This window comes from Sycon ciliatum, chromosome 2, assembly GCF_964019385.1.
Source record: "Sycon ciliatum chromosome 2, ocSycCili1.1, whole genome shotgun sequence".
Taxonomy (NCBI): domain Eukaryota; kingdom Metazoa; phylum Porifera; class Calcarea; order Leucosolenida; family Sycettidae; genus Sycon; species Sycon ciliatum.
The window spans coordinates 1,916,309-1,935,933 of NC_088644.1; the positions used below are offsets into that span (position 1 = coordinate 1,916,309).

Genomic DNA, 19,625 nt, shown 5'->3' on the forward strand with positions numbered 1-19,625 from the left:
ACCTTCTCATTGACCCTGTGGTCCAATGGGACACTGACGTCCAAGAGCAGTGCCGATCATCCAGAACCAGCACCAGGTCTGGTCTGTTCGCTTTTATTACTCGATCTGTGGGAATGGAAATCTCCCACATCAGCTTGCAACTGGCAGAACTTGTGACCTGCACCAGCTGCTTACTGCTGGGTAACCCATGCTGCTTACACAGCGCACGATGCAGGGCCTGGACCACAAAGTTATGCCGGGCAATGTATGCAGTCCGTGCCAGGGCTGGACAGCAGGCGATGATGTGGTCCATATTTTCTCTGGGTGCACCACATACACTATTATTATTATTATTATTATGACGACTTTATTCACTCCCAAAGCAGAAAAAGAAAGCTTGAAAGGAGGCATGAAGCACAGCACCGGGATCCATATGACCCAAGGGTGGAGCACCAATCAATGAAGATAAAAGAAAATCCTGAACCAAATTTTGATAAACTTCATGAGAGAAAAATTCAAGTATACCAACTTCGATACTCACATAAAATCACAGTCACAGTTATTATTATTATTATTATTATTATTATTATTATTATTATTATTATCGTCATCGTCCAGTAACAATCGACATTCTTTGTTCCGTTGGGACTGTAGCTTTTGCTCGTTTTCGTTGCGCTTGCCTTCCCCTCTTTGGTCTTTCCATAACCTTGAACCTTCCAAGTTGGAAGGCTGTCGGTTAGCGCTACGGAGATGTGTTGAAGCTAGGTGTCAGGACGTCGAATGTTTCAGTACTCTGTCAGTTTTGTGCCTAGTTATTGCACTTTCTGACTGTATAAAGTATCATGTTACAGTGATGGAGAGTTACTCTTAACTCGTATCCATATGTCCTTTTCTCTTCTACATTTATTTATGGCTCAACATCCGAGTTTCATATTGCACACCTGATGAGCCGTCACGAACCATACGGCGAAACGTACGTCGTGTGAAACAACTTGTTTTGTAGTCAACTAGTCCATCACAATGTCATTCATGAGGAGTACTGTAGGAGTTTGGCTTTCGGCTTGTACAATTCGTTTTCGCAAAGCTTCCCTTTCTTTACTTATCTTTGATATTTATGACCCACCCAAGTTGGGTGGTGTGCTGCTTTGCTGCTTCGAATTGTAGTTAGACCGCTTTGTCAAATATCGTACTGGTCTCGTCATCGTCCAGTAACAATCGACATTCTTTGTTCCGTTGGGACTGTAGCTTTTGCTCGTTTTCGTTGCGCTTGCCTTCCCCTCTTTGGTCTTTCCATAACCTTGAACCTTCCAAGTTGGAAGGCTGTCGGTTAGCGCTACGGAGATGTGTTGAAGCTAGGTGTCAGGACGTCGAATGTTTCAGTACTCTGTCAGTTTTGTGCCTAGTTATTGCACTTTCTGACTGTATAAAGTATCATGTTACAGTGATGGAGAGTTACTCTTAACTCGTATCCATATGTCCTTTTCTCTTCTACATTTATTTATTATTATTATTATTATTTAAATAACCGACGAGGAGACAACAGTCGTAAAATAGCAATGAAAAATATCAATTGTGCACTCATAATCATGTATAAACAATTAAAATGAAACAATTCCAGAACGTTTTCGTGTGACCATCATCAGTGGAACATCGTCACATAGTAAGAATCACTAAAACAACCAGTTATATAGCTAGAGTAACATGAAAAGAAGCGTGAGAATGCAGCACAGCTAGCGGTTATGCATAACGCGTGTAGTGTGAACCTTTGCAGTGTATCTGAGAATGGTAGCAGTAGATGAATGTGGCAGCTGTGAGTGCGTGTGAACAAAAACTGGTGAGTGCGTATTATTTAAAAAGTGTGAGTGCTACAACATTTTCTTTTTGCTTGCATAGAACAGGGTCACGTGTGCGAATATATACAGCTTCCAACACCTGCAACTGCTTAAAGAAACGCGCGCGACAAATAACACTAAACCAGGAATCGTCAAACAACTTACGACAATCCGGACTGGACACCAAATGCTTGTAGATGGCAGACTTGCTCTTGTCGATGTCGAACTCCTCCTCGTCCGTATCACTCTCATCCTCCACTGAGCAAAAAGAAAATGTTGTAGCACTCACACTTTTTAAATAATACGCACTCACCAGTTTTTGTTCACACGCACTCACAGCTGCCACATTCATCTACTGCTACCATTCTCAGATACACTGCAAAGGTTCACACTACACGCGTTATGCATAACCGCTAGCTGTGCTGCATTCTCACGCTTCTTTTCATGTTACTCTAGCTATATAACTGGTTGTTTTAGTGATTCTTACTATGTGACGATGTTCCACTGATGATGGTCACACGAAAACGTTCTGGAATTGTTTCATTTTAATTGTTTATACATGATTATGAGTGCACAATTGATATTTTTCATTGCTATTATTATTATTATTATTATTATTATTATTATTATTATTATTATTATTATTCTAACTGGTTTGAGGGAAAGAGACAAACGGGAAAAGTCTGAAGAAAAAATTGACTGTCACCACCAGGACTCGAACCAGGGACCCTCGCTTGTAGCCAGCGATGCTCTAACCACTGAGCTATGGTGTAGTCGTCATCCCAGCAGAGGCCGTTCAACATTTTCTTCAGACTTCGTAACTCACACTTCCTGTGAATCCACACAGGCGGGTGGGACGCAGCCCTCACTGTAACCCACACACTTCACGTACAAACTAGCACTCGGGGAGCCCCAAGTCGTAAAATACTAACTGGTTTGAGGGAAAGAGACAAACGGGAAAAGTCTGAAGAAAAAATTGACTGTCACCACCAGGACTCGAACCAGGGACCCTCGCTTGTAGCCAGCGATGCTCTAACCACTGAGCTATGGTGTAGTCGTCATCCCAGCAGAGGCCGTTCAACATTTTCTTCAGACTTCGTAACTCACACTTCCTGTGAATCCACACAGGCGGGTGGGACGCAGCCCTCACTGTAACCCACACACTTCACGTACAAACTAGCACGCGGGGAGCCCCAAGTCGTAAAATACTAACTGGTTTGAGGGAAAGAGACAAACGGGAAAAGTCTGAAGAAAAAATTGACTGTCACCACCAGGACTCGAACCAGGGACCCTCGCTTGTAGCCAGCGATGCTCTAACCACTGAGCTATGGTGTAGTCGTCATCCCAGCAGAGGCCGTTCAACATTTTCTTCAGACTTCGTAACTCAAACTTCCTGTGAATCCACACAGGCGGGTGGGACGCAGCCCTCACTGTAACCCACACACTTCACGTACAAACTAGCACGCGGGGGAGCCCCAAGTCGTAAAATACTAACACCCGCGATATTCATGTTAAAACAAAATGGCGTCACGATTTATTGAAAGTGGTATAGTTGGTGGTACGAGTGTTCAAAACCATTTGAACTTCATACTGTTCGTCTTCTTTTTGACATGCTCTCTTTCCATCGTCCTTAGCTTTTGTTTGTTGAGAGCTGTTTTGGCTTTCTCCTATACCTCTGGGGGATGCCAAGTGATGGTTTTGAGAGGCTGGTGATGGCTGTGAGCGAGAGTTTGCCGATCGGCGTCGTCCTCGCTATAGCGATGAAAATACTAGTTACTGCGCACCTGGCAGATATCACAACACGTCGGAGCGTCCAGGAGCAAAGGAATCTTGGGTTTTCACTGGAATCTAGTTCCTCCAGCATCGTGTAGCCCACCGTCGGTGAATGGCGGTCCAGAAAGGTCGAACCTGGTCTTCTGCAGCATCTCGCAGTCCTGCGAGGTACACTGAATACGCCTGTCATGTATTCTACAAATAAAAATCACGAAGTAGTGGACTTTACAGTGATGAGTCTATCCTCAGGTATGCTGCAAAAGACGCAGGAAATGTGACTGGTGTCTGTACACTCAGTGACTGGACGCCAACACCCCAGTCTTCTCCTGCAGGATCTGTTTGACATTGACATTATGCAGTAGGTCGGCATTGACCTGGTTTGGCAGCTATCGTAATAGTATCTGCCTGGTTGGATGTAGCAGGTTGGTGTTTGCTCGTCGTCCAGTCCGGAATTTTCTTGCAACTCACGGTGGAGTACGCGCAGGGTTTGTGATCATCCCTGTTCACTTCAATATTATCAAACACAACGTTCCCTTTGTCACTCATCTTATCCTGAGTACTGAATTTGCTGACAATATTGCACCACACTTGTCACAACCTACCGCCACTGCTGGCGGTGGCGACTGGTTCGTCAATGGCGGTGACCAGGCTGACTGACTAGCTTCGAGACAGCGGCCTCGTTGTCAACCCCGCGGCAGCCTAAAGGTTGATTTTATCGATCCAGCCTCAGCGCCATGTTGACGATGCCCTAGTGACTGTGTGTCATGGATTGCCTTGCCATCAGCGGTCATTGCCGTCCACCTTGGTGCAGCCCTCAACAACTGGCTCAGCCCATGGGAGTCTCAAGTGGACAAAGTTGTTGCCAAAGTAGCTCACAAGATTGGTGCATCGTGGTGTAGGTGAGCACATAACTAGGACTTCCCAGCGCCTATTTGTCCAGGCTGCGATTCTATGTGACATGCTGTACTGCACATTCTTTTCAGCACTGCAAGGCCGGCAGCTGGACCGACTGCAGGGGCCGCGCACATGCAGGCCGCCTGTTAACAGTGCAGCATTCTGGAACGTTCCTTCCTTCTGAGATCCGTGGAATAATAACTTTTTTTGCTTCAAAGCAAGTTGCTTACCTTTCTGTTGTGCTCCCAGTGTCCTTACAACAATAGCCTACAGCAATGTTTTATTTTCCTTTCCATTCCCCAACCAATGAATACTACGATGTCGATTCTATTTCTGAATACTTTAGTGTGTGCCCGCGCACGCACGTGTGTGTGTATACCTCACTCGCCACTCGAAGTTCTGTTCCCCATCACTGGAACACTGCCTGTTCTTTCAGGACCTGCCATCATCTGCGGATGGGCATTCAATGATTGTATTGTGTGTGTGTTTCATTCAGAATCAGATCCGCGATCGTTGCTATAAGAGAAAATCTGTGGGTTCACATCCAGTGCATTTGTAGATTTGCGTGCTTTTCTTCCCACGGGCGCATACATGGGACATTGTGTGTGTGTGTGTGTGTGTGTGTGTGTGTGTGTGTGTGTGTGTGTGTGCGTCTGTGTGTATGGGGATATTGTCTGTATCGGCTTTTGGTACTAATGTTCAGGTCTGTGCTTGCATGTGTGAACATGAAATTGTTCGGTTCTGTGCATGCTATTGCTATGTTGTATATTATTGTATGTATGTGTGCATTTCCACGAACAGTGTAGATGAGCGTGGAGAGTGCATTCATCCCTCATAAACCACTTCCCCTTGGGCTTACGAGAGTTTTTTCTGCGTACCTCTCATTTTTGTTTGTTTCTCTCTGATACTGTATTGATGCCGGTACCTGTACCTCGATGTGTTCCTCTATCTGCAGTCACCTTTAACCTTCGGTCAAGTTAACGTTTATTGTGCTCTATTTATCGTGCGAATCAAAATAAACAATAACACAAGTCGTGCTAGAGTGACGACATGTGCGTGTAGTAGGGTTGATGCGATGGGACGTTATAATTAGGTGGAACAGAACACACATTGGGCAGATTGATTGGGCATCATTGATTGTGCTCAGTCTAAACAGTGAACATAATAATTATCTCCAGTGACAGACTGTAGCGGCTAGCCTCCAATAGGTAGCTGGCACTAGTCGCTACTGCTTGTTTGACAGGTGCTGCCAGAACCCCTGTTGTGTCATGCTATAGATGCACATGCCCTATTCTGGGGCATACTGAGGTACTTTGATTTTGTTGACTGCATGTAGACAGCATCCAATCGTAGTACTCGTAGACCTTGGCTCTTTGTAGGTCAACCACCATCGCATGGATCGATCGGTGACTATGCACTTGGTGGTTGGAATAGCCCGCGCTGAACAGATCTTGCCATGGCCCAGGGAGTGAACTCGCTTACTCGACTATCCCGGTTTAAGTTAACCAGCATGAGTGGTGCAATTTGTCCATACCATGTTGCAAGCTCACAGTTGTTTGGGCAGGTTTTGAGCTGCACCACGAAACAAAGCGAAATAACGGCATGACTGTAGAGCAAGGAAGCGGCGAGACGGCACTTCCAGGACGAGACAGGCAGTAGAGATGTGTTCACAGCACGAGCAACCTCTCAAACCCTGCCGGTACTCCACAGTTACAAGAAAATGTCGGACTGGACGACGCGCCAATGCAAACCTGCTACATCCACCCAGGCAGATAGCTGCCAAACCAGGCCAATGTCGACCCCGGCACTGCATACCGGTATGTCAATGTCAAACAGATCCTGCAGGAGAAGACTGGGATGATATTGGCGTCCAGTGTACGGACACCAGTCACATTTCCTGCGTCTTTTGCAGCATACAGGATAGACTCATCACTGTAAAGTCCACTACTTCGTGATTTTTATTTGTAGAATACATGACAGGCGTATTCAGTGTGCCTCGCAGGACTGCGAGATGCTGCAGAAGACCAGGTTCGACCTTTCTGGACCGCCATTCACCGACGGTGGGCTACACGATGCTGGAGGAACTAGATTCCAGTGAAAACCCAAGATTCCTTTGCTCCTGGACGCTCCGACGTGTTGTGGTATCTGCCAGGTGCGCAGTAACTAGTATTTTCATCGCTATAGCGAGGACGACGCCGATCGGCAAACTCTCGCTCACAGCCATCACCAGCCTCTCAAAACCATCACTTGGCATCCCCCAGAGGTATAGGAGAAAGCCAAAACAGCTCTCAACAAACAAAAGCTAGGGACGATGGAAAGAGAGCATGTCAAAAAGAAGACGAACAGTATGAAGTTCAAATGGTTTTGAACACTCGTACCACCAACTATACCACTTTCAATAAATCGTGACGCCATTTTGTTTTAACACGCATACGGTCCACTGGTTTGAGGGAAAGAGACAAACGGGAAAAGTCTGAAGAAAAAATTGACTGTCACCACCAGGACTCGAACCAGGGACCCTCGCTTGTAGCCAGCGATGCTCTAACCACTGAGCTATGGTGTAGTCGTCATCCCAGCAGAGGCCGTTCAACATTTTCTTCAGACTTCGTAACTCACACTTCCTGTGAATCCACACAGGCGGGTGGGACGCAGCCCTCACTGTAACCCACACACTTCACGTACAAACTAGCACGCGGGGAGCCCCAAGTCGTAAAATACTAACTGGTTTAAGGGAAATTATTATTATTATTATTATTATTATGGCAATGAGTAGGACGAGCTGAAGCGACATGTGGACTACTTTATTAACAATGTAAGCGATGGAGACGATGCAAGAAACAACCTAAAGGGTAAGGAAAAATACATGTAAGAAGAAAAAGGGCAATGGAAAAATAGATGATTCGAACAAGTTTTCGTACAACACTCTTCAGGAATTTAATTAATAAAGTAGTCCACATGTCGCTTCAGCTCGTCCTACTCATTGCCATATTAAAATTATTGTCTCCTCGTCGAATTTTTAAATTATTATTATTATTATTATTATGAAAAAGCTTACGTGGAGATAAAAATGTAATCAACGCAATAAATAGAGTAAGCTGCGCACTCAGTACAAACACCATTAGCAAAACTTGTTTTCATGTAAATAACGAAGCTTATTACTTGCATTGTGCGTATATATATATATATTATTGAGTTTAGAGCTAATGTTGATTTGCCAGTAATCCTCTGATGAGATGGCGACGAAAACGTTTAGGAACAAGCTTCGCTATTTACATGAAAACAAGTTTTGCTAATGCTGTTTGTACTGAGTGCGCAGCTTACTCTATTTATTGCGTTGATTATTATTTTAACTGGTTTGAGGGAAAGAGACAAACGGGAAAAGTCCGAAGAAAAAGTTGACTGTCACCACCAGGACTCGAACCAGGGACCCTCGCTTGTAGCCAGCGATGCTCTAACCACTGAGCTATGGTGTAGTTGTCATCCCAGCAGAGGCCGTTCAACATTTTCCTCAGACTTCGTAACTCACACTTCCTGTGAATCCACACAGGCGGGTGGGACGCAGCCCTCACTGTAACCCACACACTTCACGTACAAACTAGCACGCGGGGAGCCCCAAGTCATAAAATATTAACTGGTTTGAGGGAAAGAGACAAACGGGACAAGTCCGAAGAAAAAATTGACTGTCACCACCAGGACTCGAACCAGGGACCCTCGCTTGTAGCCAGCGATGCTCTAACCACTGAGCTATGGTGTAGTCGTCATCCCAGCAGAGGCCGTTCAACATTTTTTTTGATTATTATTATTATTATTATTTGAACAAACGGCAAGGAGACAACAATTTGATAACCGCAATCAGTAATACAAGCTGGATCGACATTTGTGTACACTTTATTCATGTAATGTAAAACTGTGGAGACAATGTGCAATAAAACGATGAAAATGTGAAGAAATGGTGTAGAGAAAATGAGGATTCAAACAAGTTTTCGTACAACACTCATCAGGAATCTTCGTTGTAGTAAAGGACAATGATAACAAAATTGAACTATTATAGAAAATCTAAGTTAGAGAAATAACACTAAGAACAACAGCAGTGAAATTTACAAGTGTGAATTTTAACAATGAAAGCGAGAGCAATAACGAATGCTTGTACTAACACTAAACTTGCAACTGAAAAATGAACAAAGAAGAGAAAGAAAGAAGGAAGGACAAAGTAGAAGAGAAAAGAACATATGGATACGAGGTAGTGGATTCGGCGTGCTGAGTGGTGTTGGCGACCAAGATGTTCTTGGACCAGCGCAGTACCCTGACCCTATTGTAGATTTTTCTGACTTGAAAATTCAAAAATCGGATTTTGCTGTGTCTTGCGATTCAGAATACATACTTTTGTCGCTACATCATCAAAACGGTTGCGGAGATATAGGCTTTCCAAAAAATTGAACCAAAACTACGAAAAATCTAAAATTCAGTCAGGCACCAAAGGGTTAAGAGTAACTCTCCATCACTGTAACATGATACTATAATACAGTCAGAAAGTGCAATAACTAGGCACAAAACTGACAGAGTACTGAAACATTCATATAACCTTGAATACAGCCTTCCAAGTTGGAAGGCTGTCGGTTAGCGCTACGGAGATGTGTTGAAGCTAGGTGTCAGGACGTCGAATACTTCAGTACTCTGTCAGTTTTGTGCCTATTAATTGCACTTTCTGACTGTATATAGTATCATGTTACAGTGATGGAGAGTTACTCTTAACTCGTATCCATATGTCCTTTTCTCTTCTACATTTACTTATGGCTCAACATCCGAGTTTCGAAGGACAAAGTGATAACAAATAACAGCAATACATTACACCTAGAACATTAACTGCTTTTCACTGCTGTTGTTCTTAGTGTTATTTCACTAACTTAGATTTTTTATAATAGTTCAATTTTGTTATCATTGTCTTTTAGTACAAGGAAGATTCCTGATGAGTGTTGTACGAAAACTTGTTTAAATCCTCATTATCTCTACACCATTTCTTCACATTTTCATCGTTTTATTGCACATTGTCTCCACAGTTTTACATTACATGAATAAAGTGTACACAAATGTCGATCCAGCTTGTATTACTGATTGCGGTTATCAAATTATTATTATTATTATAACATGTCCAGTCCACTACAATCAGTGACCAGGGTGACGGTCCAAGCTAGGTGGACGGTGCGTTGACCCCGTTGAACTTTTGCTACTATAGTACAACGCCCTCTAAATAAATTCAGCTGTTATTTTGCACAGAACCATCATATACATTAGCAGCATGATGAGCATAATGCGGCATAATATGATAACTTTCAGCATAAAAATAGCATCATTCTGCAATTTTTTCAGCAAAGCAAAAAGCATAATTTCACGAAAATATTAGCATGATCTGTCAAGGCCTAGTTTCCGACATCGGATAAAAACTTGAGAATATTGCCTGCTAGACATGGTTTCTGCCCCGATATATTTGCTTTGTAAATTGTCTAGTTCTGGTAGTCTAGACCGTATGGGATTCCATGTGTGTGTGTGTGTGTGTGTGTGTGTGTGTGTGTGTGTGTGTGTGTGTGTGTGTATGTATGTGTGTGTGTGGTGTGCGTGTGTGTGGGTGTGCATGTGTGTTTGTGTGCCCGTGCATGTGCATGAGCTGTGTGTGTGTGTGTGTGTGTGTGTGTGTGTGTGTGTGTGTGTGTGTGCGTGTGCATGATCTGTGTGTGTTTGTGTGTGTCCGTGTGCGAGTGCAAGGACCATTAATTTGATACAACTTTTTCGCAACCTTTGGTTGCTTTGGAAGAAATAGCATCTTCCGCAAGTTTACTCATTTTTGAAACCTACTTTGCGTCTTTTCCGCAACTTTGGCCCCATGGCCTAATGGCCGCTAAAACTCCAAAGTTCAAGTCGCATATCATGACTCACACATGTAGGAAAAATACATGCTCTTTGATATGCTGAGGGACAATTCACTATTGTAAAACTACGCACACATCTATGGGACGGGACCACTTCAGTGAGTGTTTTCAAGTATCTAACAATTGCTATCTTTAATATCTTATTTGCACATTGTCAATTTCTGCCTTGCTATGTAACACAGCATTCGATGGGACACATCAACAGGTACAGACAGTGCTGCAAGCTGCAGGGACTAATGTCACTCCAGTACAGCCTGATGCCAACAATAGCTTGACACAGCCTTTTTCAAACCAACCGCAGCTTGTTGGTCAGCAGCACAGCCATATTGGACAACCTGTCAACAATGGCGCCTTAAGAGGAGTGAGCAGTAGAATTGAGGGACTTCAAAGATCATCAATAGTGGAGTCTGCAATGAGTCTCCCACCACATCCTCAACCAACCATTGGTCTTATGTCATCACCAGCCCAGTTTGCTAGTCCCTGCGGCCAGCAAATGAATCACCACGTCCATGCCACTGCTACCAGTGGTAATCAGACATTAGCAGCATACCTGCCATATAGTGTCCCAGCAATGCACGGCAGTATGGCCAGCTCTAACAATCCCGTGGAAATGCACGCCGGCTTTCCACAGACCCCATTGAACAATCTAGCACAAGGCGTCGATTATCAATCGGACAACCCCTCTGCTCCTCCAATGTTTGGCGGACATCCCAGAAGTCTGTGCGAATGGCGTGTGAACAACGGTCTACATTTTGTGTAGGTTGGCTTTCTATAGTGTCACCGAACTAGCGCAGCACATAACAAACGTTCATCTCCAGCAACAGGGCACTACCGAACATGCCACACAGGAGGATGGCAACGTCCACATCTGCCACTGGGACCAGTGTACACGCACCAAAGGATTTAAAACCAAATACAAGCTCGTCAGCCATATACGAGTTCATACAGGTGAAAAACCCTTTGTCTGCAATCATCAAGACTGCACACGCAAAGCATTCGCAAGAGCCGAATACCTGAAGATACACTACAGAGTCCACACAAAGGAAAAGCCGTTTCCCTGCACCTTCCCGGACTGTAAGAAAAGATTTTCAAATTCCTCGTATCGAAAGAAGCACATGGTCGTGCACACGAATGATAAACCCTACCGATGCAGGGCAGCAGGATGTACGAAAAGCTATGCACACCCGTGGTCGCTTAAAAAGCACTCCAGGCAGCATCATGCTCGAAATGCAGCCAATGGCAGTCGTGCTCTTTCCTACAGTACCACGGACACCAGCGCAGAGAACAGTGGCTTGCCGTCTGCGGATGGTTCTATTGCTGCGGACGGAGAAAGTGATCATGGCAGCTCGATTTCATCCGATGAGGTACTTGCAGACCAGCACCACCACCATCAACAAGAACAGGAAGAACAGCAGCAGCAGCACCAACATCAACAACACCATTTTGCACTTGTGACTTGTACGGACCAGTGTCAGCCTGCACAGCCGCAATACTTACCACTGGGAACGTCCTCAAGCATGCTGACTGTGAATTCAGCATCCACGTCATCTCTGCCTCAGTTACCTTATCATTTGCCCTCTGCCCAGGCTACTGCTGGTAGTGATTTGGTCAACAGTGCACTGCCAACACCACCTGGACAGCCGTCTTATAGCTATGCCGTGTTCAGTGAAGTATGCCAGGACAATGCCGGAAAGGGTGACCTAGTAGTGGCAAGCCTAGGCAGTAGAGCAACAAGAAATGATCTCTTGTCTACATGTTCCATACAGACCTTACCACAGCCGCCGCCACCACCACAGCAAGAAGCAGCAGCAGCAACAGAAGCAGCAGCTGTGCCAGCAGCTGTGCCAGAACTGACTCAAAACAGACAGCTTGTTCGGCAGCAACATACTCACTTTCAATACCCGGCAGCATGTCAGCAGTTGCAGCAACAACCTCATCATCAACATCCAGATCAGCAGCTCCAGGGCCAGGATCATCATCAGCATAATCAGCATCATCAGTATCAGCAGCACCAGGAATCACATGACCAATGTCAGCAGTCGCAAATCTATCCAACTCACCACCATCAGCTGCCGACGCCCACACAAACACACAACAGCAACAGCTATCGCTGGTGGCTCACCCACCGCAGCACCAGTCATCACCTGTGTCTCAGATGCACAACCATCAGGCACAACAGCAGTCTACATCACAACAGGAACGGGTACAGGAACCCTTGCCTCAGCATCAGCAACAGCAGCACTCTCTCCCATCGCCGATGCAGCTGCAGCAGCATTTTGCACAGCATTCGGCAACTGCTCAGCCAACACTATTTCATGCAGGACAATTGCTGCACCCCGTACTGCCCTCGCAGGTCGCTCACTCTCTTTCTGCACCAAGACACCTCCCAAAAAGGCAATACTAAGCAAACAAACATTACACGGCTTGAAAACACTGTTCTCATGAGCTGAAGAACAGCCTTTTCAAAATGGCACTGCAGCCAGCTTCGTGAATGGATGTGTTGAAAACTGTCCTTAAGGTCTTTAAGGCACATCATCAATTTCAACCAAACAATTTTGTTATTATTATCAAGATCTAGCTAACTCCTTATTTTAACGGAGTTGACAATTCTTTTATTAAATCTAATTCAAAAAGAGGTATGAAGTGTACAGCTGCAAGTTTAATACTCGCTGTGCATAGCTTTTATGATATTAAATTATTGTATCAACGCTGTCCAACGCTGAATGTTTTTAAGGTTATTTCATTAGAGATGGAGCTGGGATGTTGCTCATTAAGCTGTGGAAAAAGTCAATCAGACGACTGCCACATTTGTAGAAGTTCCTTTTTCAAATGTCTCGTCAATTTCATTTTCCGCATGTTGTCTTCACTAACACTACCCATGATGCTGGCTACATGTATAGCGTCAGTAGAATTGCAGCTCAACATCCTAATCCGCACTGCCTTCAGTCTTGTTTCTACCCACTCACTGTCAGGATCGGGTATTTCCCCTCCAATTAGTAACCATAGTACCCGTTTCTTTTTAGTTCACTTTTTCGGCTGATCTGCTCATTTTGCAGAAATTTGTCAATACTAATGCTGGCCTACACTCATATCGTATCTGTTTTCAAAATAATGAGAAGGTGTCTTCCTCTTATTCGAATTGGAATTTGTGTTGGAGTACTTGAAGTACACATGTGCAAACACAGCACAGAAAACAATACTCGATAATGACGTATTCGTCAGCAAAATCGTGGGAAAGTAACTAGAGACGCTTCTTTTGAAGTCATTCTTGGCTAGACTGATAAAGCACGAGACAGGAAGTTAGTGGTACTATGCCTTGCATATTCCAGTACATCATGTATGCATGTTCCATTTGTAGTTATAATTACAAGATGGTGGAAAAGCTAGGTGTCTGGAGATTTAGTAGTTTATCACTACAATCATGTTGTCATGCTCCTACCTCCGAAAGGATGTAAAATTGTGCTTCAAATTTTCAACCACCAAATTATGCCAATAATTATGCCAGCATAATCCGCCTGAGCCTATCCATGGTCGCCGATCTGGGCGAGACTGGTGTGTACGTCGTGGTGCGAAGTAAGTACAGTACACGTGTGCTGTTTTTTTTTTTTTTTTTTTTTTTTTACAAAGACCACTTAATGCCAAACAATGAGATGCAGCTAGGGGAAGCACGCACAACCTGAATCGTGGCAGTGGTGGTGAGGTTTAGGGAGCTCCGCCGACCTAGGGTCTCGACTTCATAGCCACCTAGACGCACCAAGAGTGGGTGGGGAGGGAGAGCGAGAGCGAGAGAGAGAGAGAGAGAGAGAGAGAGAGAGAGAGAGAGAGAGAGAGAGAGAGAGAGAGAGAGAGAGAGAGAGAGAGAGAGAGAGAGAGAGAGAGAGAGAGAGAGAGAGAGAGAGAGAGAGAGAGAGAGAGAGAGAGGAGAGAGAGAGAGAGAGAGAGAGAGAGAGAGAGAGAGAGAGAGAGAGAGAGAGAGAGAGAGAGAGAGAGAGAGAGAGAGAGAGAGAGAGAGAGAGAGAGAGAGAGAGAGAGAGAGAGAGAGAGAGAGAGAGAGAGAGAGAGAGAGAGAGAGAGAGAGAGAGAGAGAGAGAGAGAGAGAGAGAGAGAGAGAGAGAGAGAGAGAGAGAGAGAGAGAGAGAGAGAGAGAGAGAGAGGGAGAGAGAGAGAGAGAGAGAGAGAGAGGAGAGAGAGAGAGAGAGAGAGAGAGAGAGAGAGAGAGAGAGAGAGAGAGAGCGGAGAGAGAGAGAGAGAGAGAGAGAGAGAGAGAGAGAGTGAGGGAGGGAGAGAGGGTTGCGAAATTGTTAAAGTAAAAATAAAAGGAACATTGAAAATATGAGATGATTGGTGAGGTGACTGCAGCCTCAGCTATTTGGCCAGCAAAGTCATAATTGTTACAGTAGGCCAGCTATTACATGAACAAGGGAGCTACTGTGCCGCAACATAGAGCGAGGGAGAGTATATAAGCTAGCGAAAAAACTTCAATAAAGACACTGTCTCAGACGCGGTGTGTGCACTATGACTGAGGTGGGTGTGGGAGGTCTGCTAGAGGCTCTCAGTCGCCCAGCTCCAGTGGTGCAGCTGGAGGTGACGGTGGACACGGCACTTAAAGGCTTGCAGGCCCTCCAGGTGTGGGGGTCTCAGCAGTATGCTTTGGGGCAGAGCATTCCATGTCTGCACAGCGCTGGCAGGAAATGCGCGAAGACAGCTGTTTCGGGTGCGTGCTGGCAGGTTAGTCGATAGCTGGTGTGGGTGCGTAGGCTGAGCAGACACGCGGGTGGGCTGTATGTCCTGAGGTCGACGTTGGGCACCAGGGGGGAGGATCTTCTTTAGCGGGCTGTCCGCATCTAGGCAGAATAGCTTGTACAAGTATGCAAGCGAGGCCACTGTCCGCCGCAGAGATAGACTAGGGAGCCAGGAGCCCGATCCGATGATGTGGATGGCTCGTCGCTGGATCTGGTCTAGCTTGGCCAAGTGTGAGGGTGGCGCACCAAGCCAGACCAGGGGACAGTACTCCAGCACAGGTCGGACAAATCCATTGTAGGCTCGGAGTCGGCCAGGGGGTTCTAGGATAGCAGAGGCCTTCCGCAGGAAGCCTAGGCGTTGCTGTGCTCTGGAGCGGATCGTGCGGATGTGCTGCGCATATGTCAGCTGGGAGTCAAAGGTGACGCCCAGGAGCTTCAGGTGGCCTGCCTCGCTGACTGGCGTAGCGTCGAAAGTGGTTCCCGGGAGCTGCCAAGGCTGGCGATGATGTGCGATTATCATGGCTTGGGTCTTGGAGGGCTCAAACTTGATCTTCCACTCCATGCCCCAGCGAGACAGTGCATCCACACCCTGTTGCATGATAGCAGAGCTGCCAGGTATGGACACTCTTGAGGTGATGAAGTTGAAGAGCGTAGTGTCATCGGCATATGCTGCGATGTCCATTCCAGGAGGGAGATGGTCCTCGGCGTCATTTGTGTACAGGATGAACAGTGTCGGTCCCAGGATGCTGCCCTGGGGGACGCCAGCTCTCACCGGGTAGGGCTGAGATAGCTCCCCACCAACAGCTGCGGTTAGGTTCCGGTTGCTCAAGTAGTCGCGGAGCCAGCCAAGCAGGTGACCAGCTACGCCATAGCACTCTGCCTTGTGGAGCACTCCGGTGTGCGAGACACGGTCAAACGCACCAGCCACATCCACTGCGATCACCCTTACTGCACCACCGCTTGCGGCCACCCTGCCCCACTGCGAATTCAATAGGGTGAGGATATCCTGGGTGCCAAGTCTGCTGCGGAACCCATACTGGCTGTGGGAGAGGATATTGTTTGACTCAAGGAATTTCCTGAGGGCACGGTTGACGATAGCCTCCATCACCTTGGACAAGATGGGGAGGAGTGAGATAGGTCTGTAGTTGCTCACATCAGATTTCGATTTCTTCTTGTGGACGGGTACAACCATGGCAGTCTTCCATAGGGTAGGCTGGCGTCCTGCCCGAAATGACTTGACAAACAGTTTCGACACAGGGACTGAAAGTTCCTTGCTGCACTCCTGCAAGACTCGGCCAGGCAGGCCATCTGGTCCTGTGGCTTTTGCAGCGGAGACCTTCCTGAGCTCGCGCTCGACCGCACAAGGTCGGAAGTGCACTGTGTGGAGCTGCGCATCTGAGCGGCGACGAACTGGTGGGAGCGCGTCTGCCTGCAAGTCATCCGTACCCAAACTGCACTTTGACGAGAAGAACTTTCCAAAAGCCTCAGCTTTCGCTGCGCTCTGCCTGACTTCGACACTGTTGGCCTGGGACAAGGTCGGGATCTCCGAGGAACGGCTGCTATGGCCACCAGCACGTTTGATCGTAGTCCACCACTCTCGGCTGTGTTGATAAGCGAGTAACGCTAGTGCGACCGGACGTCTCACATTGATAACTGCGGAAATTCCTCAGCTGGTGGCAAAAGCTGCATTGAGCCCTGGGCTTCTTTCAGTGCGACGACGTGATCAGGGTTCCAATTCCAGCGCCAAGTTTCGAGGTGTTGCTAGGGTGTTGGTGCTTGTGGTGGGCATGCAAGTTTGCTGAAATTGCATCCATTTGTTTCAGAAAAAGCTCAAAAGTTGCTAATAGCGCAACCCAAAATGAGCGAGTTCTGGTGCATAATGTTTAATGATGCCAAAAATCACCACAAATGGAGCGGAAATAGACAACACTGTGGCACAGCACAACTGCGTGAGTTATAGGGAAATGAACAGGCTTGGAATGAGTCATTGTCCTTCTTGTTAAACCTTCGCACAGCATTCATGACATAGCGGCATGCTCAGGGCTGCCACATACACGTACATGACTGATTGTGCATGTACAGTACGATCAGGCGCAGAAGTCACTTCGGCAAAGAACACTTTTTTAACTGAATACCACAGAACCATCAGACTTACATGACTTAGGCTGGAAAATGGGTAAATTCAGGCTAGATTTGCAGATTTTTGAAAGAATGCACGTACCATTTTCTGCATGTTTTCCAAGTGGTGTAATCGCATTGTATGTGCATGATCGTGGAATAAGAACAAAACGACTATATTAAACGCCGTTCAACATTTTGAAAAATGTTCTAGGCTGTGCCTTGAGCTCATGCGTTCTTTGGCGCCTGATCTTACTGTTATTCGTGAAGTACACTTGTCATGATGATTTGATGCTTAGCGATTCTTGTTGAAGCGGAGCATCACGGACACACTTCATTGGTCTCTACCAAGGCCCTTCTCTGCACAAAGTTGCGGAACAGTTGCGAAGTATTTTGTGAAAATGAAGAATGTTGCGAAAGCTGCGATTTCTTCCAAAACAACAAAAAGTTGGGAAGAAAGTGGCGAGCATCTTTGGGAAATGGCTACATTGCATACCCAAGGGGGGAAATTTTCCGATGCGTTGTAGTAACTGACTGATAAAAGAGTTCAATATTGCAGTGGATGGGAAAGAGGGGTCTGCTCTGAAACCTCATCCTACCTTATTAGGGTATTGAGCACTATTTGCAGCAAGGACTTCACACACTTTGTCCTACTGAAGAATAATAATTTTTAAACAATCGTCGAGGAGACAGTATTCTGATTCTTTGCCATTTTACACTACTGAAGAATATGTTTTCTTATTGTCCGCAAACATCCAACGCAGCCACTTACACATTTCTGAAACGTCACTGCTCAACTTCAATAAATCACATACTTCGAAGTATTCACACCACTATGACTGTTACCTTTCTCATCAGTGTCATTAGATGTTTTCTTCATACATGTAGTTCACTGACAAACCCAAGGTACGGGACGTAACTATGGTAATGAATAAGACTCGCGAGCAAAGGTGACTGAGGTGTGAACCACGAAGGCGTCTTCTCCAGGAAACCGACCATCGTCCCGGCATCCAGTGTCAATGTTTTCGGGCAGTGCTAGTTGTTGTGACTGATGATTTATTCTCCGTTTTTTCACGTGGTAGGCCTATGTTGCATCTTGCCGTGCTAGAGCTTAGAAGCTTTTTACATACGTAGACATACATCTACGCTGGATCCTGAACTTTGCGTTCTGAAGAGTGAAGGAGAATGTGTTGTCTTTACAGCTAGCTGTTTGGCAATACATTGTATTGGTGACGAAGGTGTGAAATAAATTCTTTGATCTCTTGATTTGATGCAATTTTACAACATTTTGTCAACCTTTAATTTCCATGCTGTTTTTGACTCTTAAGATCTTCGTCTAGACTACTTTCTTCGTGCCATTTCTACACTTTATTGTAGTGTTGAATCTTTCAATCCAAACTCTTTGAACCCTATATCTTTATGGTGGTAGAACTTATATTATATCATAAGGTTTGGTTATTGCTGATTACAATGTCTGCGTCGATAATTCTGCTGATTCCCGAACATTCGCATTGACCCAGGACACACTAGCTGCATACGTAGCTTCCTCGGAGCAATAAAAAAACCTTCTGATTCGGACCGGAAGGAGGAACGACACGATGGTACCAGTCGCCGAGTCATAGGCCACGAGTACGCTTCACAACGGTGCGTCTCCTATTCTTCTTTACGTTGCAGGACACCAGCTGTCACCCTCCTGTATTGGCGTGGATCAGGACTATCTTGTCGTTGCGTTGACTCAATCCGTATTCCCCGGACCAGAACTTGATGCTGTTCTCTGGACAAGCCGGTCAACCCATTTGTTTTGGCTACCATTGTGGGCGAAAAAGTACAGCCAAGTTCCAGAGACTCCGTTGGCTGTTTGACACTGCCCTAGTTGGCACCAATTCTCTGTTCGCAATGTCTTCCTCACGGAACACGTCAGAAGCAGAAGGCCACCAAGGGATGACGGGAGCTGAACTACCCAGCCACACGATGCAGTATTTTCCGCTCTTGGACTCACAAGGTCCACAGCCGGCTACTGTACAGGGTAAGTGACGAAAGTCGAACGTTTTGCAACCTGTATGCTCTGTACATAATGCCTTGGGATTATGTGTTTCCGGTAGGCCTTGACAGATTAGGCTAGCATAATTTTTCGCATAATTCCTACCAAAATCGAATAATCGCATAATTCGAGGTAAAATGCATACGAATCGCATAAAATTGGAATAACCCGCCTGTTCGCATCAAATTCCATACAGTTGTATATGTTCTACAAGTACCGTAAAGTACCGTTGATCCGCCCCCACGCCATGTCGCTTCCCAGCTGGGTTTTCGGCAGGGGGCGGGAATTAGATCAAGGCTGTCAAGTGCAGTACGATGTACAA

At 45.9% G+C, this 19,625-nt stretch overlaps 1 protein-coding gene across 1 annotated transcript in view; it reads left to right on the forward strand.

Moving 5' to 3' along the window:
• Nucleotides 1-18,718: 18,718 nt before the first annotated feature.
• Nucleotides 18,719-19,625, forward strand: part of LOC135808214 (zinc finger protein ZIC 1-like) — a 15,538-nt gene continuing 14,631 nt past the window's right edge. Inside the window, exon 1 of the mRNA XM_065321370.1 lies at nt 18,719-19,288. Within this exon, the coding sequence (XP_065177442.1) occupies nt 19,027-19,288 (262 nt within the window). The 5' untranslated portion in view covers nt 18,719-19,026. The remainder of the gene's footprint in view (nt 19,289-19,625) is intronic.